The sequence below is a fragment of the Aspergillus fijiensis genome, assembly GCF_003184825.1.
Source record: "Aspergillus fijiensis CBS 313.89 unplaced genomic scaffold BO72scaffold_92, whole genome shotgun sequence".
NCBI lineage: Eukaryota > Fungi > Ascomycota > Eurotiomycetes > Eurotiales > Aspergillaceae > Aspergillus > Aspergillus fijiensis.
The window spans coordinates 35,817-58,652 of record NW_024469068.1 but is presented as its reverse complement, the minus strand read 5'-3'; the positions used below and the strand labels follow the sequence as shown (position 1 = coordinate 58,652).

Here is a 22,836-nt window from a genome sequence, read left to right as displayed (position 1 = left end):
ACGCAACGTAGCCTCTCGTAGTGATACAGTGAATTCAGATAGCGCTAAGGATATGTACATGCTTCCAACACAAAGGTCTAATCAGTCTTTTCTTCATCGCGTCTAGAGTTCTACCTTTACGCCGCCTTAGCGACCTCGCCCTTAACCCAGGCCTCCAGACCGCCAGCGGCGATGATCGCCTGCACGTTGGCGGGCAGCTCGCCCACCGGCTCCGTCCAGCTCTCGCCGCCCTCACCCTCCTGCACCTCGACCTGGCTGCGCTTGACGTCCCACGTTAAGGTCCAACCAGTGCGGCGGGTGGGCTGGCGCTCCGCACCGGCCGGCTGAGCGAAGGTGGCGCGGAGGCGCTCGACGAGGCGGGGCACCTCGAGACCCATCAGGGCGTTGTTGATACTGTTGCGGGAGAAGATGTTGCCGAAGCTACCAGCGACGACGAGCGGGATCTGCTTGGCCAGGATGGCGGTGGCGGCCTGCTCGCGGGAGGAGCCGCAGCCGAAGTTGAAGCCGGCAACGAGGATGTCGCTGGGCTTGGCGACGTCCTTGAACTCGGGGTCGTAATTCATCATGCAGGCACGGGCCATGTCCTCCTTCGAGACGTTGTCCTGATAGGTGAGCTTGCCGGGGTAGATGCTGTCGGTGTCGAGGTTGTCGGCATCGCAGAAGACGATCTCGCCGCTGATGCGCTCGGGGAAACCGGGCAGGATCTCGGTGGCCGCCTTCTCCGTCGAGCCCTGGGCGGTCTCCACCCGGTCAATGAAGGACTCCATCTGCTCCAGGAGGTTGGTGAGCTGCTGCTCAGTGGTGGGCTCCGCACCGGTGCCGAAGCCGTGGTCCACCCCCAGCCACTCCTCCGGGGGCACCTGGAAGGTGCCGGGGCCGGAGATCATGCCGCTGAGGGCACTGGCGGCGACGACCTCGGGGCTGGCCAGATAGGCCTGCGCGTCACGCGAGCCCATGCGACCCTTGAAGTTGCGGTTACTGGCACTAATGCCCACCTCGCCGGGCTCCAGCAGACCGGTTCCGAGGCCAATGCACGGACCGCACCCGGCGGGAAGCGGCTGCGCGCCGGCCTCGAGCAGGATCTGCCAGTCGCCGGTGGATTCGGCAGCCTCCTGCTCAGGAGCGGAGGCGGCCGCGATGTAGAACTTCACGCCGTCGGCAATCTTGGGGGTGACGTCGCCGTTCGCCTTGGCCGCGGTGCGGAAGACTTGCGCGGCGGCGGCGATATCCGAGGCGCGGGAGTTGGTGCAGGAGACGACGTAGGCGCGGTTGACCTTGATGTTCTTGGCGGCCAGCTCAGCCAGGGGGGTGGCGACCTTGACGGAGTTGGGGCCAGAGACATAGGGAGAGAGGGTGGAGAGGTTGAGGTACAGCTGCTTGGCATATTGAGCATCGGGGTCCGCGGTGAGGGGGTTGGCGAACAGCTCCTCGATTCTCTCGTGCGTGATGCGCTCGCGAGTGGAACGGTCATCAGACAGGGCAGCAACGGTCGCCTTGTACCGGAGCCAGCGCTTCAGGGTGGTGTCGATGGGGAAGAGACCGGTGAGCGCGCCCCACTCGGTGGTCATGTTGGCGATCGTCAGGCGGCTGTCGACGAGCAGGCTGGCCATGGTCTCCTCGGAACCGGTGAACTCAATGGCGTGGTTCAGGACGTCGCTCTTGAAGAGACCGCACAGCGCGACGATCACGTCCTTACCGGTCACGCCCACGGGGAGCGTGCCAGTAAAGGTGACCTTGGCCACCGGGGGAATCTGCCACCAGGTGCGCGAGGTCGCCCAGATACTGGCCGCGTCGGTGCGAACCACGGCGGTGCCCAAGCAGCCGACACCACCGTAGTGGTTGCTGTGACTGTCGGAGGCGACTGCCATGGTGCCGGGCCACGCGTACCCTTCCTCCACCATCACCTGGTGTCCAATACCCCGTCCTGCAGGATAAAAGTCGATGCCGTGTTTGCCCGCAAACTCCTCGATCTGCTGATACTTCTTCAAATTCTGGGGACTGGTGTTCTGGACGTCGTGGTCGAGGGTCATGACGATCTGCTTCGGGTTGTGCACCTTGGTGGCTCCCATGGACATGAACTTGAGAGCCACAGGCCACGAGTTGTCATGCGTCATGCAGTATCCGGGCGCCAGACTGATATAGTCGCCACTGCGAACGAACTTCCCAGGGGGGAGACCGACGGCATAGCGTTGCACGATCTTCTCCGTCAGGGTCTGCGGCGTGCGGGTCTCGGAGGGAGTGGTCGAGGGGGCCTGCTCTTGCTGCGAGTGAAAGCCTTGGGCCCTGGCAATCGGGGTCGTGCTGAGGGCGCGAATGGAGCGAGGGGGGAGGGATGTGGCGTTGGATCGTGGGAGGAGGGCAATTCTCCCGCTGGAAGCCCCGAGCGACGGGGTAGACCGAAGCCGAAGCTGGGTGAGATCACATCAGATGGGGAATTTGGAAAGATCAAGGAAGGTCTAGCGACTCACCGGCCGGCGGAGCAAATTGCAGAGCTGCCTCGCCATGGTCTCTATAGTTCAATGGGTATCGATTGAACACGAGAGAGAGGAGGTGGAGATGATGGGGGGAAAAGAAGGACTGAGTCACCTCAAGATTTTTCCCAGTTTCTCCTGGCGCCGATCTCGCAGACGGACAATGCGAAGGCGAGAAGCCCCGAGTCACCGCACGTGATCCGGGGTAATCCCAGCCAGTCGCGCCACAGCATTTCTAAGCACCGTATGGTCACGTGGTGTTGCCTGAGGCCGCTATCAGGCGCATGACTCATTGCGATAACTAAAGGAGTTTGAACTTGATTGGTACTAGTGTGGGATTGAGTGCAATTGTGTAGTTATAATTTTGAGTGTAACTTAACTTTTTACTTTCTCGAGTATATACGGAGTACATCAAATCTATCAAATAGAAATATAAATATATCAAGCCCGCCCCCATAAGCACATATAACACCAAACTCCTAGGCGATCGCTATCGAGGTGTTTGGAAATCGCCTCTGCAACTCATCGAAGATATCCGCCGCACTGATGGCGTAGGTGGTGAAGTCCTGGTCATCCTGGGCCACAAGCATGGCAAACAGGGAGCCATTGTCCCCTCCATCCACCACCCAGGCTCCAACATCCTCCGCAAAGGAAACCATACTCAAGTGATACGCTACCGGGAAGTCGGTGGCTGCGGTGGACAGGCTACTCAACCGTCCAGACACGTCGGTTCTGACCGGGGGGCGAGCGCCGTTCCCCAGCAAGCACCACAGCTGACCGCGGGGCGAGCTTCTGGTGACCTTGGATGGTGAGAGCACTTGCCACCCCCCGACCGTGACACAATTGGATCGGGGCGTTTGATCACACAATCGAAACAGAGCCCAGTTCTGTCGCACCGACCAGAAGCCCGGGTTTAACTTCCTGGTCCCTCTGTAGCGGGGCAGATAGGCCACCGCGTGGGGCTCCTCGCTGTCCAGGGCGTACATCGCGCGGGACCGGAACGAGGCCCAACGCTTTCGGTGCTGGTTGGAAGAAGGTTTCAGAAAGGGATGCAGAATGGTCAGTGCATAGTACTCGCCATCGATCATCACAGTACCTCCAATGGTCGCGGTTTGATCCGAATTGCGTCCAACCCGGACGCGGGTGCCACACAGGGTCTCTCCCTTCCATGAGTCCATGCGGTAGCCCATCTTGGAAAGTGGTGGAGTGCTTGGCATGCTTCATATGCCTGGTACTTGGCGGATCATTCTCAATCTAGATCGGGTCTATTTATAGTGGGTCAGATCTCATTGCCCTTTGTTGTGCTCGGGTTGCGCAAGATGCACCAGCCAACAATGGCCTGCTACTGCTTTGTCCTGTCACCCTGGCTTCTTTATAGCTTTCCGGGGAATTTATCCTCGCACTGTCATTACGTGTGGTCATGATGGGCAATGAGTCTTTGAAAATGCTTCATGGCAACGTTGACTGCGCAAGAATCTAACGGATGATGACATCCAGCACCGCCGACTTGGCCTCCTCCACCACAACCCTAATCGCCGTAGTGAGAGCTTCATCCAGCTGGTCTACACACTTCACCCGCTTCGCCCATAGATTTCCGTTAGCTGCAGCCTTAGCAATGCCCCCATAATCAGGCCCATCCGCGACGAGGGAAATTCCCAGCTCTTCCTTCGACAACCCAGCCGCAACACCGGTCGGGTGTACATCCTTCAAGCATTGACTGGTGGCATTCCACCCTCCATTGTTCAAGATGATAGTCAGAAAGGGGCACTGATAGCGGTGACTGGCCCAGAAGACCGCGGTCGGAACCGAGAACACAAAGCTTCCATCACCCGTGATGCTGCACACCAAGGGACGGGTCTGTGACGACGAAGGCCCCTCAGCCTTCTGCTGCACCACCGGTCGGTTGGACAGATCGTACCGTGCCGCGGCCAGCTGCACCCCGATTGCAGCGCCGCCCGCCCAGCCCAATCCGCTGCCGCCCTTGGTGAGATGCGAGCCCAGTCGGTGCAGGCGGAGCTGCTCCGTCATGGCTACCTGGTTGGTGACCGAGTCGGTCACAAAGATCGTCTCCTGGGGTAGCAGTGCGCGGACGCGACTACACAAATAGTCTACACTGCAGGGCGCATCCGGCGTCGACAACAGTGCGGTCGCACGGGCGTCGATCTGTGCCTGGCCCTGGTCGTACGATGCCTTCATGGTCTTCCCACGCGCTTGCCAGCTTTCACTGCCTTGCAACTCGGGCAACCGAGGGGAGGTAGATAAATAAGCAGTAAGCTGGCTCAAGGCCGCCGCCGTGTCCGCGTGGAAGGTGAGAGACGCATTGATATCGAAAATATTCATGCGTTCTTTGCGCGGGTCAAGGTCGATGTGGATGATCTGGGCGGTGGGAGAAGGGCGCACACGCGTGGGAATCCACGGCACATCAGCGTCCAGGACGAGAATCACGTCGGCCGATTGCACGGCGGGAGCTGCCCCCGTCCCTCGCGTCACACAGGCAGGATGGGTGGCTGGGAAGCTCATCTCACGGAGCTCCGAGTCAAACACCCGCAGGCCGGAGATCATGTCAGCCAAGTGGACCAGCTCTTGGACGGCACGATGATTGCGACCCAGGTACCCGGTGATCACCAGTGGGGCTTGCGCATTGAGCAGCGCTGTACTGATTACCTCCACTTGCTCGGAAGGCAGGGAGCCCAGGAGACACGTTGGTACGGCCTTGGGCCGCAGAGCATGGTCGCCAGAAGGCAGCGCAGTGGCAAGAATTTCCCGTGTTGCCGTTAGATAGACAGGCCCGGGGGAGCCCGTCGTGGCCATGAGCACTGCGCGATGCACCACGGTGGACACATTGTGCGGGGACTTGATCTCGGCACTGTAGCGGCTGTACGGCGCCACGAGGGCAGCCTGATCGCGAATATCTTGGTACCACTGCACATGCTCCGATCGCGAGCCCGGAGCCTCCCCGAGAAAGGTGGACGGGGCAATCCCTGCCAGAATCACCACGGGGGCTCGTCCGCTGGATGCATTGTGCAGCCCCTGGCCCAGAGCTGCCGTCCCCACATCAACGTGGGCAATCACACACGCTGGCCGGTGACTGATTCGTGCATACCCATCGGCCGCTGACATCGCGACAAACTGATGGTTGACCCTTTAGTACAGACACGGGATCTTTTGTCAGTGGGAGACAGTGGCTGACCTCATGCTGAAACAGAATCATCTTGGGATACTGCCGTGTGGGATCATTCTGTCGGCGCACGTAGGCCTCGATGATGCTGGGGTGGTCGGATCCCAGCACGGTGAAGAGGTAATCTACGCCTGCCTGGTCGATGTCAGTGCGGTGTCAATTGCACCCTTGGTGGAGATGCACTACCTGAGCCAGAGCGTCTAACAACTCATCCGCCACGGTCGGGTCAGCTCGATTTTCTGCTCGGTGATTCTGAGACATGTTGGTACTAAGCGTCTCTGGAAAGAAAAAAATGATGCTTTCTTGCTTCTTGTCTTTGTCCTGGGCTTTAGCCTGTCCCTCAATGCCTCTTATCCCTGCTAACAGCGTTCGGCAAATGCGAAATACCTTCCACCCGGGGATATATTGCAGAGCCCCACTGATAGCAGGCCTGGATTTCTAACTGTGAATAACCATTGAGGGAATGAAATTAACCCTCTAGCCGAGTGGAACCCCGACGGATCAGGCCATGGCAGCGCTAGGGAAGAGATGGTGGTTTGAACCCCCTGTCAAAACAAGCACTTAGGGCTCGATAGGCTCGATAGGCCGGGCTAACCCGGCCGCTCCCCACCCCGATCCACCCTCCCCATCGCGCTATCGAATGCCTTCTGAGACACTCAATGTCCACCACAATTTGCTGTTCGGTGAATATGCCACCTAGGCCTTAGCTTGGGCTACTAAAGTACACCCGTGGCAATAACAGCACGAGTGTCTCGTTACAAATGGAAGGTGGTAAGAAGTCAGAAAACGCTAAAAAGAAAAGGAAACAGGCAAAGGATCTCGGATCAAGAATTCCTACAAGCATCTGGACTATGTTCTGGCGAGTCTCTATAGTACCGGTCGTTATTTCGGTGCCGGTTCACTGTGCATGTCAATTGCGGTAGTGAGAATGATCTGGCCTTTGGCAATAGCCCCGTGGCTCCCCACGCTCTCAGCATCCGCATCAAGATCGTGTCTCTCCACCCGCCATTCTTGGCCGAGCTGCGTGCCTTCCTGGGACTCCAACCGACTCATACGATAGCTCCGTCCCGTCCTGGTCCTGGTGGCTCGACTGCGCGACTTACGCGATCCATTCGAAAGCGAGACAAACCAACTGGGAACCAGCTTCTGGGCAGAGTGCTTCAGGAACGGTAAGCAAGCGCAAATAATCCCCGTACTCGCCTCGATGGCACTCCACAGCAGGGCATCAAACGAGCCCCAGGTCGGGTCCTGCGTCGTGGTGCTCGCCTCCATTGCCCACATCCGAATGATACTAGTGATGCACACGAACAAGCCCATGCAGAACACGAGCATCACACCGATCTTGCGGATGCGGTCGAGATGCAGCTGCGCGAGAACCGGCAGTGGTAGCATGCAGACCCAAATGTCCATCGCCGTGTTGTAACCTGCCCACGACCATCGGAAGCTCGCGTTGTCCACACACTTCTTGGCGATGTTCTTGTGCCAGCTAGCATGGACCGGGATGCACTGGAAGATCGTCGCGAGCACAAATCCGAAGGTGCTGGAAATGACGAGACCGATGGTCACCCAGCAGATAATACGGAAGGGTCGCGTGGGAAAGATTCGCAGGTAAAAAGCCAGGAAGCTGAGCTTGTTGAGACAGAGGACGGTCTTGTAGAGGATTTGGAAGAGCCAGAAATACTGCGTTACGAGGCTCAAGTTAGCATCCTCTTAAACATTGGAGAGAACCATGGAGCAAACCTTCAGCGCAAGTACCAAATTGCCCCCTGACCGTACAATGTCAGCGCGATGACGACCAAATGCATAGTGGCACGCTGCATGGTAGAACACAGTCAGCATTGGCGGTCACTTCAATGTTCAACGGTTAGGAAGGTGCGCCCTACCCAAGTCGCCCATAACGGTATTCACAATCTGTATGATCTGGTTCTCCTGTGAGTAGAGGCTCTATTCATTTGTAATGCGAACCATACCATCGAAACCTGGATGATCACATCATCTGCAGAGATGGCAGTTTGTCTGTACACCTTCCATAGCACCCTATGGGCGACCAAGATGAATGCAATCGCGGTCAAAGCCCCGGTAACCCTGATGAATAGGGGACCTTTGTCCGGGATATTGGCATCATGCTCGATCATAACGTTGCTATTTGTCTTTCTTCCAGTAGCATGCTACAAAGGAAAGGAACGAGAATGGGCAGGACCTCGTCCTGTAAAGTCCCTTTTGTGACCCTAGAAAAGGGATCGAAGGATTCGACTTGTATGGTGAAGACAGGGCTGGCGGCTCAGTACGCAAATCATCTTTTTGCAAGATCTGTACCTAACTACCTAGTACCGTCTCGGCACGGGTCCGTTTTCCTCAGCGATGTTACTCCGGACATGGAAGACTAACTTACTGAGTACATGGCTACATACTGCGTGCCGGTATTTGGTCACCCCCTTGTGGAGCAAAGATCAAGAACGATTGGTTGTCACGCATGGAGACCAGTCAAATTGCACCATTGGGTGTCATTTAAGATCGGGTCTACCCCTCTACACTAATGCCACGCAGACGTCTCAGGTTTCTATGTGCAGCCGGTCGATAACCTCCCATTCGACATTGGGGACAGATCACAACTATTTTCTGCTTAGTTGAAGCATATGATGCAGATGATGAAGACTAACTCGAGTGGACGACATTCGGCCCAAACCGTGTGCTATGGCAGCGCAATGGCTGGAAGAGATTTTCCCTGTTGCACTATAATATTGAGTCCTTTGATTGTAGGTGTGGGTCTGGAGAGAGAAAGGACATCGGAGGGAGGAGGGGGTGGACGGGACGGGGGGAGTCCGGACGATTTCCGCGCTGAGGGTCTCCGTGCAAGAACCCTATGTGGTCAATGACCCTGCACCTAATCACCTAGTATATACTACTTCACTTACTTGGTGGGGCTTGGGTAAACTCCCCGACAAATGGTAGTGTTCGTGCATCCATTCTTAATTATCCTAGCGGGCCGAGTGCTCGGAATGGAGCCACTAGGGCTGACTATCATGCTTAGGGTCTTTTGAGTCCGTCAAGATATATTGCCGTGGGTCCAACGCTGAACACACCCCGATGAGTACCGGTAGTTGCAGGCCACACCTTCATCAATGAGACGATGGAAAGAAGTCTGGCCTGCAATTAATCAGCCGGAGGTTGTCCAACTAGTCACTTCATAATGGCTTGACCTAAACCCTCCCTTGCCACCCCTGACAACTCGGATATTCCGACCTGAGTTTCATCTACAAAAGCCGACCATGTCGCGCCACGTGCATGGGTGGTTGCTTTCTCTTATAGTTCGTTCCACTCTTTCTGCCGACCGTTACTTTGCAAGGATACAGTCATGGAGAAGCAAGAGATCGAGCCCCGCGTGGTTGAGGCGTCAACGCCAGACTTTGATCCCGCTTTGGAGAAGAAGTTGCTGCGAAAGCTGGACTGGCGAGTCATCCCAGCACTATGGTTTCTCTTTTTGGTGTCATTCATGGACCGTTCCAACATTGCGTGAGTGTTCAGCTCTCTTCCACTTGATGTCGATGGACCGAGCCTTAACCATGTGGTTTGATGTAGAAACGCGAAGATCGCCGGCATGGCCAAGGAGCTGCACCTGGTGGGAAATGAGTACAACCTCGCCGTGACCATGTTCACGGTCGCATACGTCGTCTTTGGCATGCCGGCCAACCTGCTGGTCAAGAAGTTTGGCCCAAGGATGCTGGTCCTATACATGTTTACTTGGGGTGAGAGCAATCGCAGTCGGGAGAAAAGGAGTATGCTGACTTGGTGGGTCAACAGGGCTGTTTGTGATGGGACAGGGTCTCACCAAGACTGCGACGGGCCTGATCGCGTGTCGGTTTTTCATGGGGATGTGTGAGGCAGGCTTCGTTCCTGGTACGTTCATACTATGCCAAGCTGGCGGTGGTGCATGAAGCCTATTCTGACCTTCCAATGCCAGGCTGCGCTTACCTGATCGGAAGTTACTACAAGCGGGATGAGTTCCTGCGTCGATACGCAATCTTCTTCAGTGCCAACATGGCGGCAGGAGCGTTCAATGGGGTCAGTTTCTATCATGCTTACTCTCGACACGTCTGTCTGACTGGCTCGTTAGCTCTTCTCAAGTCTCTTAACGCACTTGGAGTTGGACGGATATGCGGGATGGAGATGGTATGGATCCCTTGACCTCGGCGGGCATATACTGTCTTCTGACGCAAGACTAGGCTCTTCCTGATCGAATCAATCATCACCATGGGCGTCAGCATTATTTGCTACTGGATCGTTGTTCCCTTTCCCGAGGACGCGACATTCTTGACCCCTGCGGAGAAGGAACTGCTGCTTGCCCGTCTGGAGGCCGATGGCGGAAGCATTCGTGATGATCCTATCTCTCTCCCTCGGGTCCTGAAGATGGCGATGGACTGGAAGATCTGGATCTGGTGAGCATGTCTGCTACGTCTAGGAGTCGAACTATGCACTGACATGGAGACCAGTGTTTTGGCCTACCTCGCCGCCGAAGAAAGTGCCAGCTCGATGGTGTACTTCCAGCCCACCATTCTCAAGGACCTCGGCTGGACCAGTCGCTCAGCGCAAGAGCACAGCATTCCTGTCTATGCAGTCGCCTTCGTGCTTACCTTGTCAAGCGCGTGGCTGAGCGACTATCTCCGCCACCGCTATCTCTTCACGCTGTTCGGATCGGCGCTGGTCATAATCGGCTGGAGTATCGAGCTTGCGCAGGTCCCCTCTGCTGGAGTCCGTTATATGGGCATGTTCTTCGTGGCATCGGGCGCGTTCATCATGATGTCTATCACCGTGGTGTGGTTGTGTATCAACCTCGGCAAGGGCGTCAAGCGCAGCGTCGGAATGGGCTTGCTGCCCGCGTTCGGTAACTGTGGTGCCTTTGTATCCGGCAACGTCTTCATCACCAGCGAAGCGCCCAAGTACCCTACTGGCTTTGGGGTTGGTCTGGCATTCGCAGTGGTGGCAGGACTGGCCTGCACCGTGTATTTCTTCGCTCTCCGCGCCGAAAATCGCCGCCGGGAAAGTCAGCCGGAGCAGGACTGGCAGTCGGAGAGCATGCAGGATCTGGGCGATGCTCATCCGGACTTTCGTTTCCAGTTGTGAGACCCATGTGTTGGCGAATATTTATGCTTTATTTAACCTTTGATCTGAAATAAATTCTTCTCTCTTTGTCCTTTTATCCTGTAAGAATGTTTCAAATATGCGCCGATCGACTTGTTTGGCGGCGTTAGGGTAGCTGCATACCAACCCTACTTTGCTATCGGGTCAACTCGTCGCATACATGACAAATGCGCCCGCAAATCCGAAATCTTCACCTGGGTAAACATCCGATGATGTTTAATGGTCGGGCTGAGGTGGACCATGGAACCTCGCGGCATCCATGACGTCGGAAGCCAAGCCCCAACTTCACCAATTCTCTTCTCCACATTTTGCCTCCCCTGCATTCCGCATACCTCATTCTTGCAGAACTCCAAACCCAGCTTCAATCCCTTCATTTCTAGACGAATCCCTTGTCTTGTCGCGCTGGACCGCAATGCTGACCGCTGCTCACCCCAATGATCCCGGTCCACGATCAATATCTGCGCACCATCAGCTTGGTGACGCAGATCCTGTGCTGCAGCATCACCACCCTCTGCCTGGCCCTGCGCCTGCTGGTTGCTTCCCGGATCAAGCGAGATTTGAATATTGAGGACGGTTTGTGACATCTCTTTTTCTGGCCGTCTACCAAATCTAATGATTGTATACCAGCATTTTGCACTCTATCCTGGGTAGACTCTAACTACCCGCCGCCCGATGGCTGCTCTCCTCTAACATTGTGCTTCAGGTCCTGTTCTTCACCTATTGCATCTGCAACATCTTCTGTAAGTCTCCAATTCACTGCCGCTGTGGAGTCATGTCCACTAACTAGACTACCGCAGACCTCCATTATGGCGGCGGCAAACCCCTTGCCCTGCTGACCCCCTACCAGATCCGACTCGTCTACAAGGCAAGCACCGTGGCCAGGGCCACCCCAATGCAAATACTCCTCCACTGACTCTCTCGTCCGCAGTTTTACTATGTTCTGACCGTAATCTACGCCCCGATGGTCCTCACCGTCAAGATAACCCTGCTCTCCATCCTAGCGCGCATCTTCACCATCCGCCACGTGCACGTCATCAGCGTGTACTCGGTGCTGGTGGTGACGGTGATCTACTACACGATCATCTTCTTCATCAAGGTCTTCATCTGCCTGCCGGTCTCGTACTTCTGGACCCACTACGACGAGGAAGCGCAGTGCCTAAATAAAATGGCCGTGATCCTCGCCGACGCGGTGATGAGCATCGCCACGGATCTGGCCATCATGCTGCTCCCGGCCTTCCTGACCATCACGCTGCACCTCTCGCACGTCAAGAAGCTCAAGGTCTCGCTGATGATGGGCTGCGGCGGGTTGGCGATCGGGTTCAGCATCTACCGCCTCGTGCTGGTCATCCACGAGGAGGATAACCTGGAGTCAACCATCGTATACTTGAAGATCTTACTGTCGGGGTAGGTGTTCCTACCTTGTACCACCCAGTCGGGGTTGAGCTAATGCCAAGCAGTAATGCGGAAGGCGGATTCGCCCTCATCTGCTCGTGTATCCCCGCGATCCATATTCTGATCACTCGACGCGGAGGCCGCGACACGCAGCGCTCCAGTACATCCTCCCACCAGCTCTTCCGGCACTCGTTCCCCCCCTCGTTCCCCTTCCATCGGAGTCCCGCCAGCCCCCCGTTCGCCGAGTCCCAGCAGGCCGGCGTGACATCCACCGCGCAGCGCGCATCGCTGGTCGTCCCCGAGCTGAACGATCTAGAAACCAGCGAGGAGGGCGCGTCGGACGCGAACCAGATCGTGCGGAAGGTCCTGCTCTCGCGCCGGTCGGAGAGAGTGCAAGTGCCGGTGCTGCGGGACTGCTCGCAGGGGTCCTCGGAGGCGCAGCTCGGCAACCAATTCGGAGCAGTTTGACGACATCGATTGCACCAGGCTGGGCCATAATGAAGTCGCATCGATATACGTGCCGCGCATTTGGCCATCGATGCCGTGCGATGTCGACTGGCGCCTCGCGACAATGCCGGAAATCAATGCCGGGGATGGTGGCAGCCCTCCAACTTCCGATCTTCGGCACTAACTGATATTCTTACGTCATTGCCGAGGTGAAGCAATGCTTGATGCCTGAGCCGTCAGGCACCAGGGGACTTAGAGACATTCTTATACATATACATATTCATGTTCATATCTCGTTGTTGCCGGAGGACTTCAACCAGCGAGGTCCCGAGAGATTGGTCCCGCGCACTTTAGTTATAGCCAACAATATCCAGGACCGTCCGATCTTGCCCCAGAACCACTCTCGCCTGCCCCTTGCGCGCACGCTCCTCCTCCGACAACCCCCGGAAGATGCCCTCGCGCACTTGATCCAAATACAGCTCGTAGGCCGGCATGTACCCCTGGACGAACGCCACAACCTCCTCGTCCGTCATGCCCTGATTCTTCACCCGCCGCAGGGCATGTTCCTGCTGCATGCGCCAGCGGTAGACGTTGGCCAGATCGTCGGTGTCGAGATGCACCAGAAAGTCCAGGTGGTGGGGCCCCATGAACATGTCGCAGTAGTTGCGCAGGCTGGCGTTGATAGTGAAGTAGCTGGACAGCTCGTGGTTCTGAAGGGTTTGCGTGGGGAATCCGGAGTCCGAGCCCGCCGCCCCCGACTCCGGGGGATGCGCCTTGGCCGCCGTCCACTTGGCCTCGATGGCCTCTTCACTCAGCGGTTGGAAGCCCACACACCACCCCTCCAGCACCAGCACGTCCACCGGCGAGTCCAGCGAGACAGGGACGTGGCGCCACTCGTCGCGGGGCACGCGGTCGCCCTCGCCGTGGAAGCGGCTCTTGTCGAATTCGGGGATGCAGACCACCCGCGGCGAAGTTTCTGTGGTCACGGTCAAGCTGTCGAAGAACTCGCGGACCAGCGCGGTGTCGTGGGTGCCGGGCTGGCCGCGCATCTGGAGCAGGGCATTGGCCGGGTTGGACTGGCGCAGGCGCACCAGGCCCTCGTGCGGCAGGTAGAAGTCGTCGAGAGAGACGTTGATGGTGCGGAAGTGGTGTTTCTCGTTCAGCGACCGCACAAGGGCGGAGGTCCAGGTGGTCTTGCCGCTGCCCTGTAGACCGGTCAGGGCCAGGATGAAGGGTTTCCGTTGACTGGGGTCTGCAGCCTGCTGGTCAACATGGCGTTGGATGTGGGGGCGGACGTGGGCCAAGAGGCGATCGATGGTCTCGTCGGGGATCATTGTGGACGTTGGACATGTAAAGTCTGGGGTTGCAAGTGCGGGCAGGGAGGTAATGAAGGAGGATGGATACCATATGTATTAAGAAACGGACGAGAACCCAAGACACATACTCCACCAGCCAATGCGATAAGTATTGGTGAAATGCGATCGGTGGAAGTAGTTGTTCCTCGTTCCGTTGCGTTGCTCTCTGGCTGCGGCTGGGCTAATCACGTGAGTGGGGAGATGGAGGGGGAAGATGGTATGAGTCAGCATTTAACTTGGTGAGTGGCGGCGGAGGAGTTTTGCTCCGGCCCGATCGCGGAGGTTTCTTTGTCCGGTTTGTATTGTCCATTCACTTGCCAGTCAATCCACCAGATCACACATTGAAATCACCATGCAGCAACCAAGGCCCATCCGCCACACTCCAGCCTTCGTTCATCAAGAATGGGTCAGACTGGAAAGGGACGACAGTCGCCGACTCCGGGCCCAGACCCAGCCCGCCCATACCGTAGGAAAATCCGGAGCCGGCCAGATCGCCAAACACCATACTTGCGGCATTGTAGAGATCAGGAGTGGAGAGCACGGCAGTAGGATCGAATGAGGGCGGCGGCGGCATCGGAAGATTGTCCCAGGCTTCCGGGGCCATGCTGCTGGGCCTGCTGGGCCGGGGCGAGGAATCTTCCCCGCGGAGTCCGATCGGATCCTCGGCAATGCGGATAGCATCGGGACGGTCGCCGGTACTATGATTATTCGCACTATACATACTCTCCACTTGCGGCACTCGTAAGTCGCTGCCGGTCCGGTTGTGGTGGTGGTGGTTGTTGTTCTCGAGAGCAGAGCACAGATCCTCAATGGCTTGAATGCAGGTTTGCGGCCACTCGCGTTCCCGGCGGGCAATGTTCTGCAGTACAGCAATCCCGATGCGCGCGTAGCGGAGAGCACCCTCATTAGAGAAGTGGCGGGTCCAGGCGGCGTAGATCAGGATCAGACACGACATCCACACCGTCCAGGTGAAGGAGGCGACGATCAGCGGAGGACGGTTGTCGCCGGGGGGAGCCGTGATGTAGCCATGCAAGGCGGCCAGCAACGACCGGGAGGAATTGATGCAGGTGAGAAAGGCCGCTTTGTAATCGGCGGTGGTCGGATTGTCGGCGGCCAGTAACGGGCGGTGCAGCGCAATCTTGGCCTCGTGGCGCGAAACCACCAGCAGGAGGGCATGGAAGGGCTGCAACGGGGACGATGCCTCAGCCGGCTCTCCGTCGCATGCCAGCGGATAGACATCATCGTACACCTCATTCCACCACTGCAGAAGAGCCCGATCAACCGCCGCTGCCTCCACCAGATTCTCCCGACTGTGCATAATGGATTTGTTGCGTAGCTCCGAGATCAGCCCCCGGAGACGAGCGAACTTGGCCAGGTGGCGCAGGAGCTTGAGCCGCTGGTCGTCCGGCGTCGTACCCATCGTCACTTCTCCACCGTTGTCCGGCGTATGGCGTTCGGCTCCGGGATAGCATACATCCAAGTCGTCATCCCGAATGCTAAGGGGCACCCCAAGGGCTTGATTCAAGTATCGCTCGAGACAGTAGATCGACCAGAACAGCCGACGACGGATCAGCACATCTTCCGGGCTGAAGCACGAATACCGCGCCGGACAGCGATGTAGACCCAGATGGAACGCGGTGCGGGTCACAAAGCCTCCAATCCGCGACGCCGCATTGAGGCGTAGAATGGAGGTCAGAAACAACTGGATACTGACGGCTGCCTGCAACAAGGGGATGGACGAGGGTTCGTCCAGCAAACCGCGTAGACCATTCATGGCGTCGTGCACCGTCTGGAAGACCAGCTCGGCCGGCATAGCCACCGGTGCGGCTGATGCTCCCCCCGGTGCCTGTCGGGTGTCAATTGCGGCGATGGACATAACGGAGCGGATGAGCACGGCATCCGTCCGGCTAATGGACTGAATCCCTTCTTGGCTTGTCTGCTCCAGGGCACGAAGGAGATGGGGAGCATGGATAAAGGGGTAGATGGGGTGCCAGTTCTGGAAATATTGATGCGACAGTTGCACCAATTGGTCGAACGAGAGTCTGGGGGTGGTCAGATCGAGCTCATCAGTCGACCACAGGGGGGCGTGGGCCTGGCCTTGACCGGTGCGGAGGTGGTCATCCTCCCCGGGCACCAGGCTCTCATGGCCGGCACGAACCTGCTGCTGCTGCTGCTGCAGGTCGGCGGAGCGGCGAGCAAAAGCGTGATAGACAGTGCGGACAAAGTGAATGCCACTCGAACTCCCGAGAAAGCTAGCGGAAGTATCATCCTTACGCATGATGCCAAGCTCGCGGGGGGAGGGCCGCGACGTCCCCGTTGTCGAGGCCCGCTTGCGCCGCTTGGCCCGAGGGGCCGGCGTCGGCCAGTTGCCTTCCACATCGGATGGCGTAGTCGTGGCTGTCGTGGTAGCAGCAGCAGTAGCAGCAGTAGCAGCAGTAGCAGCAGTGGGGGAGGCAGGCTTCATGCTGATCGGAAATGATGGACGGAGCGCATTAAAGTCGGTCGGCGAAAGATTAATTAACCGACTAACAAGAAGCCAGGAAGCATGTCACTAGTGGGGGAAAGCAAGGTTACCCAACCATTGAAATTAGAATGCTGGGTGAATGCGAGACTACGGCCGGGCACAGGACCCAGATCCGTACCTAGGTATGTACTCACTTTACGGGGTACGTAAGGGGTCCAGAACTGGAACCCTGTGCAGGGTGGAGTGAGGAAATGGAAATGGTTCATGGGAAATGGAAAACATCACGTGAGCATCTGAAATGGGATGAGAGAATTGGCATCTGACCTGACTTAATTGACATGTAAATTAACTACCTAATAATGTTACCAGTAACTAACTTACCTTAGAGTTAGAGCCAAACAGGATATTCGGTGTAGTCTTGCCAAGTCTCGCCCAAGTTACCTGGCAACCCTAACCAAACCACCCCCACGGAGGTGTTCAACTCCGCCCTCCACAAAATCTCCACCCGGTCGTGGAATTGGCCTCAACCCGGTTTTACATTATTAATCCTTCGGTCACCCTCCCTCTAACCAGGTCAGATGGACGTCAGATTGGCCTCGAAAGTGAGATTTGATTTAGTCCAGCGCGCGCAGCTTTCATTCCTGCCCATACCCACTTACCCATCCCCGCCCCCCACAATCATCCTCATATGTACATACTCAAGAATCCCAATGCCAGAAAAAAAAAAGCCAATATACACAGAAGAGCAAAGGGGTCATTGCTAGTCTATCATAACCGCGTCGTAGTCAAGGTTCCGTTGCTCTTAAACATGTTCCTTCTGTTCGAAAGATCCCTCCGATTGCTCCTTCTCGTGCTTGTCGTGCTGGTAAAGGTCGGCTTCGGTCACCTCACCTTGAGGCAACTTGCGGGCCATTGACACGATCTTCCACGGGGTGGGCGCATCGCGGAAGGCATGGTCGAGCAGTTCTAGGTTGCGGTTCATGGTCTCCGGGTAGAACAGCGCCACCGAGATGGGGATGCAGGCGGAGATGATCGCATACATCACGTAGTAGCGATAGCCAATGGTGTCCAACGCCACGGGGGTCACCATCACCACCACAAAGTTCCACAACCAGTGGTTGGCGGTGGACACCGCGCTCATCGCCGTCCGCAGGTGGATGGGCGCCACCTCCGTGCAGTACAGGAAGTTTCCGCCCAGGAAGCCGATCGGGTAGAACAGGTTGAAGAGGAAGATGAAGGTCGCCGACGCAATCGAGGCCCCCTGGTTCGTCGAGGGAAAGCTAGCGGTGATGGCCATCACCGTCATGCAAACACACATGCCCGTGCCGCTGATGATAAAGACCGTCCGACGGCCCAGCCGGTCAATGCAATAGAATGCAATAAAACAGCAGAGGAACTTCCAGGTCAGGGCGCACGCCGCCAGGATCTTGGCCAGGTTGGCGCTCATGTTGAGGTTCTCCTCGAAGATGGTCGAAGCATACACGGAGATCAGATTGCCACCGCACATCTGCTGGAAGAACTGCAGGAAGAAGCAGAGGAGGAAGCGGTACAGGAGGCGATCCGGATCCTCGCCGCGATTGAAGAGAATATCCAGCAGCGAAACCTTCTTGACGGTCGTTTCCAGCGAAGACTGCACACCGCTGATCTCCGCAGCGATTGCCTCGTCGTCGGGGTCGATTCCCTTGTAGGCAGCCAAGGAGGCGGTGGCCTCGCTGACCCGATTGACGCTGACCAGCCACCGAGGGGATTCGGGGAGGAAGAACACACTGCCCGCCACCATCAACGAGGGGATGAACGACAGCGCCAGGGGAATGCGCCATTGCAGGGTCGAGTAGGGGAGGAAGGTGAAGGCAAAGTCAATCCAGTTGCAGAGGGCATACCCCAGACACATGAAGACTCCCGTCAGAATGACATGCTGCCCACGATTCTTCGCCTCCGAGCATTCCGCCAGCCACACGGGGACCGCGACACTGAACTGGCCCACCCCAGCGCCCAAAATGAGGCGGCCGATGACAAATTGCACCAGCTGATAAGCTGACACCTGCAAGACCTGTCCGATGATCGACAGAATGGAACCCAAGAATACGGTCTTGCGCCGCCCAAGCCGATCGCCAATAAACATGCAAGAGAAGGCCCCAATGAGCGCTCCGATCTGGAAGGAAGCAACCACCGCCCCCTTGCTGGTCGAGTTTTGTGACTTTTGCTCTCCAACAGTGTTGACGGTGTCGATCGAAGGAAAAGTGTGCACCCAGCTCTGGAGGGTGGCAAGGGGTCCCAGCCCAGACTGATTGTAGCCAAAACAAACAAAGGCCGGAGCCACAATAAGGGCAATCTGGGCCAAGTGTAGGGTCCTTCCGGTGAGGCCCCGGGCCGGCACCCGAGACTGGGCCATGGTAGCGAGAATTGAGCAGAGAGATGGGATGGACGGAGGGTAGGAGGATGGCAGAAAGTGAGGTGCAGAAGGCGCAAGAAAGGACAAGGCAGGTGGTGAGCACATCTTTATAGGTCTCCAAACCACGATCCCAATTCATGCCCAGCCGGGGGATTTCCAATCTCTGCTCCAGACTCCCGCGCTGGGGCCCCGCATGAGACCAGAGAGGATTCGAATCCTGGCAAATTGGGATTCTCGATGAGCTGGGGTGCGTTGGGGTGCATTGGAGTGGTGTACCCATGTGGGTGTACGTGGGTCGGCGAACCGTCCGGGGGGCAAAATGGGGGGGTAGAGGGTGGATTCACGGCATTCGCATTTGGTAAAGGCGCGGTAGACGAGGAAACGAGGAGCAATCGGGCCATACAGCCCCATGCAGAGTGGTACTCATGCTATGCACCAGTTGGCGCTGGGCTTACGGGTCTACGAAGTCATGCCACACCGTTAGTCACCTCGTATGCCCTTGCAGAGAAGCGTGGGATGTGAGTAGGAGGCAAGAATGGTGTGTGTCGTTCCTCGCTTAGAAAAGCCAAGCGGACAAGAGAGGACAAGCTTTGCCTTGACAGTGCTTTGTGCTTTGCACACGTGGGATTTTCTTGGGTGCTACTGATCATCCCTTCAGACGCCCAGCATCCAACTCGACCATCTTTCTACACGTCATGATCACGGATATAGGTATATCCCCCAGGAGGATGACAACGTCTTCGACATGCATGCAAGAGGGGGAAGAGGCGGGGGTCTATAAGGAGATAAGAACCTCCATCTAGTCCGCGGAGACGACCTTCGCGGAGCTCGCGAGGAGATATTCAAGGCCGGGTTCAGGAAGGGTAGTTAGGGTAAGTGTGGTGGTTGTGGTGAGGATTGGTCGGGATGCCGGACTGAAACCACACGCCCCCACTTGAGCGCTTTACGGCCAGCTTGGCAATTCATGGGGGATCGGAACTTCCCCGAGCCGGACCAATTTACCCCCGGCTTGCTTGGCCGTAAGAACAAGATGAAAAAAGAATCTTGCTCCGGCCGGGCGGACTTTGCCAGCCCGATCTCCCCTGATGCCTAAGGCATCAAGTAACCTAGCCAAGGCAGCACTATGTTCCTAGCCTGAGGCAGGACAAGGGGCAGTCTTCGCGGTGAATCTCTAATCCGTTTTCCGGCCTTTTCCCCCGGTTATTCCCCTTGTTCTTCTTTGAGAATGTCCGCTGCCCATCCCTACCTTCTCATTGGTCTCTCGCACCTCACCTGGCTGGCATGTCCCTTCGGGTGCTAAGTCGGTAGGGCGGGTTGCTTCTAGTTCGCTCAAGTATACTAGGTAGCCATGCATCGTCACAAGTAATTCCCGCGAACAAATGCCTTACGTAGTTGATAAGTTGTCGGCCATATGTTCTCTCCTGTCATGGAAATTGACACCTAACCTCAATCCGGTTTTCAGCTTTCGTAATGCCTTCAGCTTCCTCCGATATGATGGAATCTGCCGGGCCGAGGGTCTCCCATCCGATTATCGGCACTTTCTTCGGGATGAGGCCCTGGCCACATTTAAGATAGGCAATCTGCTCCTAACACAGCGTCCGAATATGTAAGTGTCACTAACAGACTGGCTAAGATCATCTGAAAGACACATCCTTCTTGTTGAACCCTGATCTCCTTCCCTGCAAGCCATGGCGCCGTCAATCCACAACGAGGACTTCGCCTCCACGGTCCAGAGTGTACAGTCTAGCCGCTTCGATGGCCCTTCGTGCAAGATTGGCATCAACGGCTTCGGTCGTATAGGTAAGCTCGCACTTCAGTCAGGGCATCGACCCTTCGTGAGGCGTCCCTGACCAACTCAACCCTTTCCCTAGGCCGGAATGTGCTACGTGCATCCTTGACTCGCTCCGACCTCGAGGTGGTGGCTATCAACCACACCTGCAACTCGATCAAGGACCTTATCTACCTGATCCGCTACGACGGCACGATGGGTCGGATGGACCCCCACAAGGAGATCGTCGCCGTTAGCGAGAGTCTAATCACCATCGGCGGCCAGCCCATCCGGTTGATCTCCGAGCGTGACCCCCGCCTGATCAACTGGCGCGAGTTGGGCGCCGACTATGTGGTTGAGAGTACCGGCAAATTCACCAAGCGGGACTTGGCCTTGCAGCATGTCACCCACGGCCAGGCCAAGCGCGTCATCATCTCTGCCCCCAGCTCCGACTCGCCTACGTATGTCTACGGTGTCAACTCGGACGCCTACCGCCCGGACGACAGCAACCAGGTCATCTCCTGTGCGAGTTGTACGACCAACTGCGTCACCCCCGTGCTCAAGGTGCTGAACCAGCAGTTCGGCCTGGAGCAGGGCTTCCTGACCACCATTCACGCGGCCACGCAGTCCCAGCAGGTCTTGGACGGCTACAGCAAGAAGAACCCTCGTCTGGGTCGCACGGTGTTTGATAACATCATCCCCACCACCACGGGTGCTGCCAAGGCCATTGCCACTGTTCTTCCGGAGCTGCAAGGCAAGGTGACGGGTATCTCTGTCCGCGTTCCGACGTAAGTCATCCTCTCCTCGCTTGTCGTGAACTTCATGATGGAGGAATGACACTGACATGTCAACTTTCCCTTAGACCCGACGTTTCCCTGATTGATCTGACTATCAACACTGCCCAACCGACCTCCCTGGCGGAGATCCTGGCGACATTCCGACGGGCGGCCAAGACTGACCTGGCCGGAGTGCTGAGCGTCAGCGATGAACAGCTGGTCAGCAGCGACTACAAGGGCGAGTGCTGTTCGGCGGTCATCGATGCGGCCGCTTGCAACGAGCTCAACCCGCAGTTCTTCAAGATCATCGCCTGGTATGACAACGAATGGGGCTACTCCAACCGTCTGCTCGACCTGGCGGTTTTGGTCCACAGCCAAGAGCAAGCTTGAAGGCGATCCCTGCTTGTCCCTTTCTCCCTCCGCGAACCATCTGACTGGTCCGGACTATCGCGACTCGGGATTCGATCCGGCATCGGTCCCGAGTAGCTTGCAGATGACAGGCGCCCGCCCGGGCGAACTTGCCAACTACCTTAAGGTAACCAGCCTGTGACTCCCGCCTTGGCTCGGCCCTAATACTGAGTACCGCCGCACGGTTTTCCGTGCCACTACGCCATTGATGACCTAAACACCTTCGATGTAGCCCTAATTCAACCGCTTCCCGATCAACATAGGTGCTTGATTTGGATAGAGATCGTCGTTAGTGAGAATCAGTCTATAGATTCATATACCAATGCAGACAACCGCAGTGATAATGGTCCATTTCCTGGTTCTCTTCATTCTGTGTAGATAGGGTAGAGACTCAGTGTAGATTACTTGCCACCTCCCTCACTCATACGTTCTGACAGACACAGACCCATCCGGTCGGAAGTCTCTTATGCATCAGTTCACATTCAGGGAGGACTTATCGAGGGATCCGCCGGCGCATTGCCCGGATTGAGAAGACACACACACCACTTATCGATCGATTGCACTGCTGCACGATGGATTGAACTAGGGTGTTAGTTCTGCGCTCGGGTACTTGAGCTGAACGCCACGGAAAAGTTTTTTCTTTTTTTTTTTTTTTCCTCTACTGGGTCAACTGCACACCCCTGCAACCGAAAATATATCTTTCCAACGTGTTGAGAACCGTCTCCATCGGTTCATGACCATGGAACTTAGCATGGCGCTATGCAGCCCTGCACGTGGGAGAGAGCTTGACCATGACTAGAGAGGATTGGAATGAACTGGGAAGAAGGAATCCTGGCCGACTGCGGTGGGTGGTGGGGGCCCTCCGTACTTTTCCGACCAGGCGAAAGGTGACCGACACGCGCACAAATCAGAGGGGGTCTGTCTATCGCACTGGCGGCACATGGTTTGTTTATCTTATCTCTTCCAGTTCATTTTCGATATTACCGTGTGGCGGGGGTATTGATAGCTGTGCCAGAGATCATACATGTTTTTCCATCCATGTTTGG

At 56.8% G+C, this 22,836-nt stretch overlaps 10 protein-coding genes across 10 annotated transcripts; 3 read left to right on the top strand and 7 right to left on the bottom strand.

The window, feature by feature from the left end:
• Positions 1 to 32: 32 nt before the first annotated feature.
• On the bottom strand, positions 33 to 2,592 carry lysF (homoaconitase LysF). The gene is made up of 2 exons (XM_040942597.1): positions 2,469 to 2,592; positions 33 to 2,408 (listed from the first exon to the last, which is right to left on the bottom strand). Exons 1-2 carry the CDS (start codon positions 2,502 to 2,504, stop codon positions 117 to 119), a joined length of 2,328 nt encoding a protein of 775 aa, XP_040795705.1. The 5' UTR covers positions 2,505 to 2,592; the 3' UTR covers positions 33 to 116.
• Positions 2,593 to 2,883: 291 nt separating this feature from the next.
• On the bottom strand, positions 2,884 to 3,713 carry BO72DRAFT_453451 (uncharacterized protein). The gene has a single exon (XM_040945985.1). It carries the CDS (start codon positions 3,686 to 3,688, stop codon positions 2,951 to 2,953), a length of 738 nt encoding a protein of 245 aa, XP_040795704.1. The 5' UTR covers positions 3,689 to 3,713; the 3' UTR covers positions 2,884 to 2,950.
• Positions 3,714 to 3,910: 197 nt separating this feature from the next.
• Positions 3,911 to 6,154, bottom strand: BO72DRAFT_441459 (acetolactate synthase). Its single transcript, XM_040943481.1, has 3 exons — positions 5,836 to 6,154; positions 5,662 to 5,784; positions 3,911 to 5,600 (listed from the first exon to the last, which is right to left on the bottom strand). Exons 1-3 carry the CDS (start codon positions 5,908 to 5,910, stop codon positions 3,948 to 3,950), a joined length of 1,851 nt encoding a protein of 616 aa, XP_040795703.1. The 5' UTR covers positions 5,911 to 6,154; the 3' UTR covers positions 3,911 to 3,947.
• An 83-nt stretch (positions 6,155 to 6,237) lies between these two features.
• Positions 6,238 to 7,784, bottom strand: BO72DRAFT_441454 (uncharacterized protein; the record flags this gene model as incomplete). The annotated part of the gene is made up of 4 exons (XM_040943480.1): positions 6,238 to 7,329; positions 7,390 to 7,463; positions 7,533 to 7,569; positions 7,620 to 7,784. 4 exons carry the CDS (start codon positions 7,782 to 7,784, stop codon positions 6,532 to 6,534), a joined length of 1,074 nt encoding a protein of 357 aa, XP_040795702.1. The 3' UTR covers positions 6,238 to 6,531.
• A 1,220-nt stretch (positions 7,785 to 9,004) lies between these two features.
• On the top strand, positions 9,005 to 10,770 carry BO72DRAFT_522620 (vitamin H transporter; the record flags this gene model as incomplete). The annotated part of the gene is made up of 7 exons (XM_040949768.1): positions 9,005 to 9,162; positions 9,229 to 9,395; positions 9,451 to 9,546; positions 9,611 to 9,711; positions 9,764 to 9,819; positions 9,873 to 10,085; positions 10,140 to 10,770. 7 exons carry the CDS (start codon positions 9,005 to 9,007, stop codon positions 10,768 to 10,770), a joined length of 1,422 nt encoding a protein of 473 aa, XP_040795701.1.
• A 452-nt stretch (positions 10,771 to 11,222) lies between these two features.
• On the top strand, positions 11,223 to 12,648 carry BO72DRAFT_490343 (uncharacterized protein; the record flags this gene model as incomplete). The annotated part of the gene is made up of 6 exons (XM_040948131.1): positions 11,223 to 11,361; positions 11,416 to 11,435; positions 11,492 to 11,528; positions 11,586 to 11,653; positions 11,717 to 12,192; positions 12,246 to 12,648. 6 exons carry the CDS (start codon positions 11,223 to 11,225, stop codon positions 12,646 to 12,648), a joined length of 1,143 nt encoding a protein of 380 aa, XP_040795700.1.
• Positions 12,649 to 12,977: 329 nt separating this feature from the next.
• On the bottom strand, positions 12,978 to 13,961 carry BO72DRAFT_391343 (TDA10 family protein; the record flags this gene model as incomplete). Its single annotated transcript, XM_040941850.1, has 1 exon — positions 12,978 to 13,961. The coding sequence occupies one exon, from the start codon at positions 13,959 to 13,961 to the stop codon at positions 12,978 to 12,980; it is 984 nt and encodes a 327-aa protein (XP_040795699.1).
• A 192-nt stretch (positions 13,962 to 14,153) lies between these two features.
• BO72DRAFT_309919 (CeGAL family transcription factor) lies at positions 14,154 to 16,668 on the bottom strand. Its single transcript, XM_040940500.1, has 2 exons — positions 16,641 to 16,668; positions 14,154 to 16,533 (listed from the first exon to the last, which is right to left on the bottom strand). Exon 2 carries the CDS (start codon positions 16,444 to 16,446, stop codon positions 14,317 to 14,319), a length of 2,130 nt encoding a protein of 709 aa, XP_040795698.1. The 5' UTR covers positions 16,447 to 16,533; positions 16,641 to 16,668; the 3' UTR covers positions 14,154 to 14,316.
• A 413-nt stretch (positions 16,669 to 17,081) lies between these two features.
• Positions 17,082 to 18,900, bottom strand: BO72DRAFT_453448 (putative MFS sugar transporter). Its single transcript, XM_040945984.1, has one exon. It carries the CDS (start codon positions 18,836 to 18,838, stop codon positions 17,249 to 17,251), a length of 1,590 nt encoding a protein of 529 aa, XP_040795697.1. The 5' UTR covers positions 18,839 to 18,900; the 3' UTR covers positions 17,082 to 17,248.
• A 347-nt stretch (positions 18,901 to 19,247) lies between these two features.
• Positions 19,248 to 22,079, top strand: BO72DRAFT_532509 (type I glyceraldehyde-3-phosphate dehydrogenase; the record flags this gene model as incomplete). Its single annotated transcript, XM_040950436.1, has 4 exons — positions 19,248 to 19,317; positions 20,525 to 20,638; positions 20,710 to 21,394; positions 21,469 to 22,079. 4 exons carry the CDS (start codon positions 19,248 to 19,250, stop codon positions 21,770 to 21,772), a joined length of 1,173 nt encoding a protein of 390 aa, XP_040795696.1. The 3' UTR covers positions 21,773 to 22,079.
• Between the last annotated feature and the right edge of the window lie 757 nt (positions 22,080 to 22,836).